Here is a 9,358-nt window from a genome sequence, read left to right as displayed (position 1 = left end):
TTTTTTTTTTTAACTCCCTCACTGCTTAGAATTGAGGAGGAGCAAGAAGAAGCCGTCTTTCGTGAAGTGGTCAGTTTTACCCCGGATCCTTTGCCAGGTGAGACGGACTGAGGCTCTGAACGCTGTCTCCGTGTTCACTCCTGGGGCTTCGGGGCAGGGCCGCCGCTTCCTGGTCTAGTTTTTCTCTCTCAGTTATTGTCAGAGCATCTCTGGGGATCCCATACTTTCCATCGGTTCCTCACTGTTTCCTCCTCTGACCAGCTAGATATTATGACAAGGACACCACCAAACCCATCAGTTTTTACTTCTCTTCGCTGGAGGAACTCTTGGCATGGACGCCCGACATGGAGGACAGCTTCAATGTGGCCTTGGAGCCCTCCGAGTGTCGGCAGCCCCCGCTGAGCAGCCAGAGGCCCCGGACCTTGCTGTGCCATGACATGATGGGCGGGTATCTGGATGACAAGTGAGGCTTCGCGAGGACATGGCCCGATGTTAATTCTGTTGCCTGTTTTCCTTGCCTGGGATGGGGATGGAGGGGAAGAAGGCAGGGAGAATGAGAGCCGTGTGGCAGAGAGCCCTGAGGTGGAGACGAGCCTCTGGACCAGACTGCCCTGTAAGAGGACATGGGTCAGGTGAAAGCTGGGGCCTCGGGCAGCCCTGACACCATTTGCTTCTGGGGACTGCATGCCCTTGAAATCTGCTAGGCGGGGCGGGTGCAGCAGCAGGCACCCCCTTCACAATCCTGGGCCCAGAGCTGTGGTCCTCACCCGACCCCTTCAGCTCTGACTCCATCCTCGGCCCATCGGCTCCAGATGCCCAGCTGTGTCACTCCCGTGTCCCTCCCAGCCAGGGGACACTTCCTCCAGAGTGGCTGCGGGGTCCGCTCAGATGTATTAAACGCCCAAAGAACAGTCTTGGACGGGATGATAGAAGGGAAGGTTTAGTTGGAGCCGGTCTCCAAGGGGCAGGCAGAGGCAGGTGGCAACATCTCGGGGGCAGCTCGCAGTTGTCAGCCCAGCCTTACGTGCACGAGACGGTCCTGGAGAAACTGCTCAGGGGACAGTGCGGGGACACCAGGCACCTGGAGCTTTTGCATGAGCCCTGCCCCTTCGCTTTTCTCCTGTCTTTGTCTGTTGAGGCTGCCAATGCTCAGCCGCTCAGCCGTCGGGTCCAGTGGTGACCGCCTGCCCCGCTTGGTGAAGATGTTTCCCTTAAGACTTCCTGATCTCAGGGCCAAGGTGCGGTCCTGCTTCTAGCTCCACCCGGTGTCTATGCCGCGCCGAGTGCGTAGTGAGCTTCCGTTTGTGTCGCCGGCCAGGACTGAAGAGAAGCTTCACCGGGGTCCCCGTGTCCTGGGTCCCGACTGCTCTGTGTCTCGCGCAGGTTTATTCAGGGCTCCACGGCGCACACCCCCTACTGTTTCTACCACTGGCAGTCCATCGACATCTTTGTGTACTTCAGCCACCGCACCGTGACTATCCCCCCCGTGGGCTGGACCAATGCTGCACATCGGCATGGGGTCTGCATGCTGGGTGAGACCCCGGGGCTCGCTTCCCACCCACTTGTGGGCACACCTGCCAGGTGACCCAGTGACAAAAAGGCCTTTGTCTGCTTCTGAGGGAGTAGGGCTCCTCACCTGGGGCTGCCTTGATAGGTTAGGACAGGGGAAGGCAAACTTCTGGAAGGGACCAGGCCACCTGGTCACTGTCATAAAGAAGACAATGCAGCCATAAACAAGAGGCCAACAGATGGGCTGTGTTTATGAAATAGGTGGTGGGTGGACGTGGCCCATGGGCCACAGGTGGCCGGTCCGTGGGTGCAGTGGTTGCTTCTCAAGCTTTCTTCCCCCGCACCTGAATCATTTATTGGCCTGTTTAGCACTGATTGCTGGGCTCGGCCTGCGGGGCGTTTGACTCTGCAGAGACCCGGGGCGGCCGAGCATGTGAACGTGTAAGCAGCTTGCAGGCCTGGCTACTGCTGTCGCAGGAACCACACTTTGCTAACTGCTGGGTTCGCCTGACTTCGTTTCTCTCCGTCCTGGCAGGGACTTTCATCACCGAGTGGAAAGAAGGTGGGCAGCTCTGTGAAGCCTTTCTGGCTGGGGACGAGCGCTCATACCGAGCCGTGGCTGATCAGCTGGTCCTCATCGCCCAGTTTTTCCGTTTTGATGGCTGGCTGATCAACATCGAGAACTCTCTGAGTGTGAGCATAGCCTTCTCCTGGTGCTTGCCCAGCCCAGTCACTGCGCGCTGTCCCTCTGTCACTTTTCTCGGCTCACCGTGGCCGGTTAGAGCCAGCCCAGACACCTGCGTCACTTCGCCGAGAGACAGAATCTTCTCCGGCGCCGTGTCCAGGAACCTTGGTTGGCTGAGCTTTGCCTTGCTGCTCCTTCAAGGCGCCCCTTTCCTCCTCCTCCGTCCGCTTTGCTTGGGCTGCTCGTGTGGCTTCCCTTGGCACCACCCTCCCCTTTCATGGCGTTTTATCTTTTCTTCATTGCTGCGCCCGTGTCCTTCCTGCTTCAGAAAGGAAGGACAGTTGGGGCCTCTGGGGGGCTCAGTGGGTTGAACGTCCGACTCTTGATTTTGGCTCAGGTCATGATCTCAGGGTCATAGGATCGAGCCCCGTGTCGGGCTCTGTGCTCAGCAGGGAGACTGCTTGGATTCTCTCTCAAAAGTAAATAAAATCTGGGGCGCCTGGGTGGCTCAGATGGTTAAGCGTCTGCCTTCGGCTCAGGTCATGATCCCAGGGTCCTGGGATCGAGTCCCGCATCGGGCTCCCTGCTCCTTGGGAGCCTGCTTCTCCCTCTGCCTCTCTCTCTGTCTCTCATGAATAAATAAATAAAATCTTTAAAAAAAAAAAAAAGTAAATAAAATCTTTAAAGAAAAAAAAAAGAAAGGAAGGACAGTGGGAGACATCTGGCTGGACCCTCCCCTCGGTAGCTGTGGGGTTCGGGGGGCTCCAGGGATCGTGGCTTTTTTGGAGTCTGTGTTTGCTTCGGAGGTTAAGCTTCCTCCTGTCTGTCCTGCCCTGGGCTCTTCTGACAGCAGACCTCGCTGGGCCTCACCGAGGGTCTGCTGTCTCCCTCTCCAGCTGGCCGCAGTGGGGAACATGCCCCACTTCCTCCGCCACCTGACCACACAGCTGCATCGGCAGGTGCCGGGGGGCTTGGTGCTGTGGTACGACAGTGTGGTGAGGAGTGGGCAGCTCACGTGGCAGGACGAGCTCAACCAGCACAACCGGTGAGGGTGGCCCTCTGGGCGGAGCGGGCGGGGCAGGGTCGGAGACACCGGCCACCGGCGGGGAGGACCGGCGCGCTGTGCCGAGGGCTGCAGGCCGAGTGCTCCCGGCTGGGCCCCTGCTGCCCGGAGCAGGCTGTGGTCTGGTCCTGGAGGCAGCCCGTCTGGGGCTTAGGATGGAGGCGAGCGGCTCAAGGGGAAGGAGGAGGACGTCCAGGGTGGGCAGCCCCCGGGCCTCTGCGTCTGGGCCTCATGGCCTGTCCTCGCCGCCTCGCAGGATCTTCTTCGACTCCTGTGATGGCTTCTTCACCAACTATAACTGGCGGGAGGAGCACCTGGAGCGGATGCTGGGGCAGGCCGGGGAGCGCCGAGCCGACGTGTACGTGGGAGTGGACGTGTTCGCCCGGGGCAACGTCGTGGGAGGCCAGTTCGACACGTACAAGGTGCGCGGCGGCCCGGGAGCTGGGGGCAATGGCCTGCGTGCCTTCCGTGGCCTGGTTTTCTCGTGGACCTTCCATTCCCATCTGCACTCAAGGGAAAGAGAGGCAACATTGTTCTCAGAGTGGGGAAGCTGAGGCCCGAGACACATGGGTGACGCCCCAAGGCCGGGCTGTGCCCTGAAACCCTAACTTCCATCCCGTTGCTGCAGTCAGGCGCTGACGGGCACCGAGCGGGCGGTTTAAAGCATCGGGTGGGCTTGGGGAGCTCTGGCAATGCGTCTGTTCCCAGGCCACTCAGGGCTGAGGACCTGGTAAAAGAGCCAGTTTGGGGAATTGCTGGTTTAATAATGAGGGAGATTTTTCTGGCAAGGCAAGTCATGTCAGCCGTGAGGAGAGACAGGGGCTTGCCGGGGCTGATGCACCTGGTGCAGGATAAGTAGGGAGTCCGCTTGTCTCCTGGGCCGTCGGCCCTGCCCCTTCCCCAGTGCCACGGGGATGCTCTTGCTCATTAATTAAGCTCTAAGTGAATAAATTAATCCAATAACTGAAGATTCTCTCCACCCGCTGTGAGTCTGATAACGTGAGACGTACAGCGAGGGAGAGGCACGTGCAGGCTGTGAGCCCCCCCGCGAGACCCCGGCCCGCTCACAGCCTTTCTTCCCATGGCTACGTGCTGAGGGGCTACTGGGGTTGAAGCCGCCCTCGGAGCTGGGAGGGAGGCCTTGCCAGCCAGGCTCCGCTTTCCCCCCTGACTGCTGTCTCCCCAGTCGCTGGAGCTGATCCGGAAGCACGGATTCTCGGCGGCCCTCTTCGCCCCTGGCTGGGTGTATGAGTGTTTGGAGAAGAAGGATTTCTTCCAGAACCAGGACAAGTGAGTCCTGCCTGTCCCAGGCAGGGGCTTGGTGTTGGCCGGATGGGGGCTCTGGCAATTTCTCTGGTTTCCCAAGGTAGTTCAGGCCTTGCTGTCCACGGACCTTTCCAGGGCACGTAGGGCGGTGATGAGGGGCTCAGCTCGAGAGAAGCCAGCCATCTTGGCTGCTTCCAGGCGGGAGGGCCCCGGCGACCTGTTAAACAGGAAGGACGGAGGTTGGGGACCCCAGGGGACCACCCCCGCAGACCTGCATCTCCCACACATTCAGTGGGGTAGCCGCGCTCACTCTGGGAGGGATGCAGGGGCCTCGAATTGCAAAGAGTGAGTTCAGGATCCCCCTGCCCATTTCCCTGCAGGTTCTGGGCTTTGCTGGAACACTTCCTGCCCACACACAGCATCTGTTCTTTGCCCTTTGTCACTTCTTTCTGCCTGGGCATGGGGACGCGGAGAGTGTGCTTCGGCCAGGTGCGTGGGCTTCCCGGTGGGGCTGCATCGTGGCACAGGGGCTGCCCCCCCCTCGGTCTTTGGTCTCACCTGGGAGGGGTGGGGGGTTGGGGCGTGGGAGGGCTGGCGGCCGCGCTGCTCCCCCGACCCCTGGCGCTCCCCAGCCCTCCCTCGTGTGGCCTTGTCCTCCAGGAGGAGGCGGTAGGGCCCTGGTACCACCCAAGTGCCCAGGAAATCCAGCCCCTGTTTGCAGAGCACAGTTTGGAAGGGGCCGGGCGGGGCTGGGTGAAGACGCACTGCTGCCTGGCGGACGCCTGGAACGGGGGCAGCTCCCTGCTTGTCCGCGGGCTGATTCCGCCCGACGTCGGACATGTGGCCGTGAGGTAGGGGAGTGAGTGGGGGAGACATCTGTGGGATCGTCCGCTTCCCCCTCGCCCCTGTCCATCCCTCACAGGCGGGCAGCAGCGGCCGGGAGGAGGACGGAGGACAGAACCGAGGGGGTTCTTTTGTGGTAAAAAGCACATAACCTACAATTTACCGTCTTAAGCATTTTTGAGCGTGTGGTACAGTAGCATTAACTATCTGCCCATCATTGTGCCACCGGTTTCTAGAACGTACTCACCTGTCCCCACAGAACAGCTCCCATCCCCCCCCCCCCCCAGCCACCACACTGCTGTTTCGGTGGTCCGACGACTTCTGATACCTCTTATAAGTGGAGACCTGTAGAATTTCCCGACCGAGATTTTTCAGTCATGGGAGGGTTGCAGGCGGGACCAGAGTGCGCCCCCCCCCCCCCGCCCCATGCTGCCGGACACCCTGCTCCTGGTGGGCGAGCTTGGCGGGTGTGACCCGGAGCCCGCGGGGGCTTCTCAGCAGCTCCTGTGTGGCCGCTCATCCCAGGTCCTCCTCCGGCAGGTTATTCTCTCTGCAGGTCCCCGTGCCTCCCAAAATTTTCCTGTCCTTGGTGTATAAGCTAGAAGGGCCTTCGGGCGTCGAGGTGGCGTTGGAGCTCACCACAGGGGACCCGGGCAGCTGCCATGTTGGTGGCATCCGGACACTGAATGGTGAGGGCATAGGGCTCCAGCCTCCTGCAGGCGCCCTCTGCTTCAGGGGACGCCCCAGGGAAGAGGAGTCTAGAAAGTGCACCGGCTGTGGGGGAGCTGGTGGGGGGGGCAGAGGACAGGTGCTGTCGTCCGTGCTGCTGTGGGCCAGGCCCGCACAGGGAGACCCACCCGCCAGCTGAAGCCTCGGGCCTGCAGCCCCCACCGGGCAGCACGGTGTGCTGTGCGGGACCGGGTCCCCGTGCCACAGAGACTTGGGGAAATGCCGCTTGCCAGCCGCAGCATTGAGAGGGGGGACATCTGTGGGGACCTGGGGGGCTCCTGGCAAGGCCTCAGCCTGTTTGGCCAGGCCATGAGTGCCTGGCTCAGCAGGGAGTCTAATGGCCTTTGGGGTTCCCTCCCCCCCCCCCCCGTTCAGTGGACACCTCCCTGTGTGGTTTCCTTTGGGCTCTCTGCATTCTCAAGTCCCGGGTCTCCTCCCCCAGCAGGAACAAGTGCCAGGCACAGTCCCCGACCCCTCCGGGTGCCCCCCACCAAGCTGGCCAGATGGGTGGGCCACTGCGGCCAGCAGCTCCAGGGGGGCTGGGTCCAGCGGTGAGTGCCTTTACTTCCTGTGGGGTCTCCAGCAGGGGATGGCCACGTGGGGGGGGCGGGGGGCTTGAGTGAGGGGGTCTTGGGTGAGAAGCCCCAGAACTGGAGGGATTGGAGGGGCCCTGGCCGACCCCCCAGGATTCAGGCAGCCCCGGGGACACAAACCCAGGAGGCCGCTGGGAGCGGTCATGACCGTGCCTTAGGTCTGGGGTTTCCCACCGGCCACAGGGTCCACTTTGGGGTGGACCTCCTTTCCCACCACGGCTCGGGGCCTCTGAGCAGCCAGCCTCGAAGGTGCCGAGCGGAGGTGGGCTCCTGTGACCGGCCCCCGTTGCCTCCCCCAGATGCTACGAGGTGAGCCTGCGGGGCTGCCTCCTGCAAGACCTCTTCGTTAGGTTCGCCCGGCCCCCTGGCAGCCTGGAGGAGGCGAGCTTTGTCTGCCGTCTCGGGGAGCTCCAGGTGAGCGTCCGGGCACGGGAGGCAGAATGTTCCCTCCGCTCAGAGGGCCAGTGGGGTGGGGGTGCTGGGGAGCGGGACCGTGAGGGGGCAGGCACCCTGGGCCTCCCGTGGGCTCTGGGACCATGGCGAGCCTTCTCTCTTCTGCCAGGTGGTGGACGCCAATAGCCTGCTCGCCCCTCTGCCCCGGGTGCAGGCCGTCACTGTGTCCCGCGTGCGCTGGCAGCGGGCCATGTCCGAGGAGGAGGGCCCCCCTGCCCCGCTGCGACTCAGCTGCACTCTGCACTGGTCCTACGTCCTCTCTCCCGTCCGATGCTTCCGGATCCGCTGCCGCACAGGGACTGGCGGTGGCTCTCCTGGCGGGGGGCCGCCGGGGCCAGAGAAGCCCGTGCTCCTGGGCCTGGCCTTTGTCAACCAGTATCGGATAGCGGACCTGCTGGTGGCGGCCGCGGGGCCCAGCGGGGACGGGCGTGTGGAGTTCCTGGTGGAGCCCGTCCCCAAGGAGGGGTTTCTGGTGCCGCAGGCCGAGTGGGGCAGGGCGGCCCTGCTCTACTCCACGCCCCGCACGTGAGCCAGCATTAAAGCACGGCATCTCCCCCCTCGACGCTCAGGCTGCTTCTGCGCCGGGGCCGCTCACGGGGTGCGGAAGCCCATGGGCGCCAGGAGCCCACGGGCTGGGGCTGTTGTGTGGTGGAGGCCGGTAACAGGAAAACCAAGAAGTCCCTTTGCTGGGCTGATAATTTCCTGAGGTTAATGAACTCTGTTCTGCCTAATCCCTGTCCAGACTATAGAGTCCCAGGTACGAGTGACAGCATTTGGGAAAGCTAGTCCCATAAACTGCACGAAGGGTGTTCCCTAATAGGCCGAGAGACACTGATGCTCAACAGGCTTAAAGGGGACAGGAAGCCTCCGAGCGTGGGGGCGATTCCCGGGCTGAGGGTGGCGGGGGGGCTGCAGGGTGCTGGGACAGGGTGCCCTGGGGGCTGGGAGCCTAGGGCCAGGCCGGCGCCAGGGTGCGCCTCGGCCCGGGCCAGGTGGGCCGCCCTAGCCCAGCCCTTCCCGTGTCGTGGCTGGCTGTCCCGGTCTCCTGCCTGTGAGTGCGGCCGTTTGTGGAGCCTTCCCATCGGCCCGGGCCCTGCTGGCTCTCTCCGGGCTGTCGGTACTGGCGAAGCTGTGTGGAGCCAGACTGTGAGCTGCTGCCTGCTGAGCGAGGCTGCCCAGGCTCCGGGAGCGGGAGGCCGGCCAGGGCCCTGGGAGGCCCCCGGCTGCAGCCGGGCCCAGCCTTGCCGCGGGAGCTCTGGCTGTCGTTCCTTCACGTCCTCCCGCCTCAGCCTCTCCAGGGCGGGGGGCTAAGGCCCGAGTGCTAGCAGAGGTGCTTTGAGGACCCTGTCCATTGGGCCCCCTTCCTCTCTTGCCTCCCTCTCTGTCGTCTAGCACCTTCCTTCCCTCTGCCTGTGCTGAGGCTGGCCAGAGGCTCTGCGCAGGGAGGAGGGGAGGGGGTGAGTGAGCCGGAGACGGCTCCTCCCGCCACACAGCTCCCCTGTTGACCCCTGGGCCACCGTGCTGGCCTCCTGGGGGTGGGCTCTCTGCACTCCGCAGCCTTGGGTATCTGCCGCGTTGCCCAGCTCCTCTCCTGGGCCTGAGCCGTGTCCCTCGTTCTGGGGGGTCTCTTACCCCCGGGTCTCGTAGGGCCATCGATGGGGCCACTTGCCCATTTCTCTGCCCTCCACCTGTGCTATGTGGTGTGGAGTGGTGCCAAGGGCCAAGACACTCCCAGCTGGGGGTCCCACCTACGGCCTCGGGTGCAAGCCCCGGCCACGGACTTGGTTGTACGCTGTAGGGAGGGGAGAGGCCACCAGGGGGCAGTGCAGCCAAACTGCCTCTGGCTTGCTGTCCAGAATTCGGGAATCAGAGTGCGGTCAGGTGGCCTGGGAAAACCTGGCCCGCAGGACAGCCAGGGGCGTGTCCCTCCAGGGCTGCCTCCATCTCCATCCCCCTGGCCCGAGTGGCTCTTTCACAGGGGGACAGAGGGACATTTTACTCTCGGTGTCCCGCACGTGGCCTAGCCAGCTCGCTCCCCAGTGGGGAATGCGTTTGCCCAGCAGAGGGGGAGATCGCTCAAGCAGGACAGGAGGATGCCTCTGCTGCCTAGCTGGGAAGCGCAGGTCACCCGGCACCCCTGACTGTCTCCGTGAACCTGGACGGCTCAGTAGACTGGGGTGGGGGGGCACCTGAGTCGCTGCCGCTTGGAGCTGCTCC

General features: G+C 63.1%; 1 protein-coding gene across 5 annotated transcripts in view; it reads left to right on the top strand.

Annotated features, from left to right (window-relative positions):
* Positions 1 to 7,703, top strand: part of ENGASE (endo-beta-N-acetylglucosaminidase) — a 12,204-nt gene extending 4,501 nt beyond the window's left edge. For 2 of the 5 annotated variants that reach the window (XM_031041587.2, XM_031041586.2), the window contains exons 2-14: positions 30 to 97; positions 266 to 463; positions 1,384 to 1,532; positions 2,045 to 2,202; positions 3,091 to 3,239; positions 3,514 to 3,679; positions 4,444 to 4,547; positions 4,904 to 5,012; positions 5,184 to 5,374; positions 5,907 to 6,055; positions 6,538 to 6,646; positions 6,988 to 7,102; positions 7,251 to 7,703. In XM_031041587.2, the coding sequence (XP_030897447.2) occupies positions 345 to 463; positions 1,384 to 1,532; positions 2,045 to 2,202; positions 3,091 to 3,239; positions 3,514 to 3,679; positions 4,444 to 4,547; positions 4,904 to 5,012; positions 5,184 to 5,374; positions 5,907 to 6,055; positions 6,538 to 6,646; positions 6,988 to 7,102; positions 7,251 to 7,670 (1,938 nt within the window). In that variant the 5' untranslated portion in view covers positions 30 to 97; positions 266 to 344 and the 3' untranslated portion in view covers positions 7,671 to 7,703. Of the gene's footprint in view, positions 1 to 29; positions 98 to 261; positions 464 to 1,383; positions 1,533 to 2,044; positions 2,203 to 3,090; positions 3,240 to 3,513; positions 3,680 to 4,443; positions 4,548 to 4,903; positions 5,013 to 5,183; positions 5,375 to 5,906; positions 6,056 to 6,537; positions 6,647 to 6,987; positions 7,103 to 7,250 lie in introns of all 5 variants that reach the window. The other 3 variants (XM_081804342.1, XM_006745514.3, XM_081804341.1) reach the window with 2 other exon arrangements.
* Positions 7,704 to 9,358: the final 1,655 nt, after the last annotated feature.

Source organism: Leptonychotes weddellii, chromosome 15, assembly GCF_054177405.1.
Source record: "Leptonychotes weddellii isolate Sample4059 chromosome 15, ASM5417740v2, whole genome shotgun sequence".
Taxonomy (NCBI): Eukaryota; Metazoa; Chordata; class Mammalia; order Carnivora; family Phocidae; genus Leptonychotes; species Leptonychotes weddellii.
This window is presented reverse-complemented; position numbering and strand designations above follow the sequence as displayed.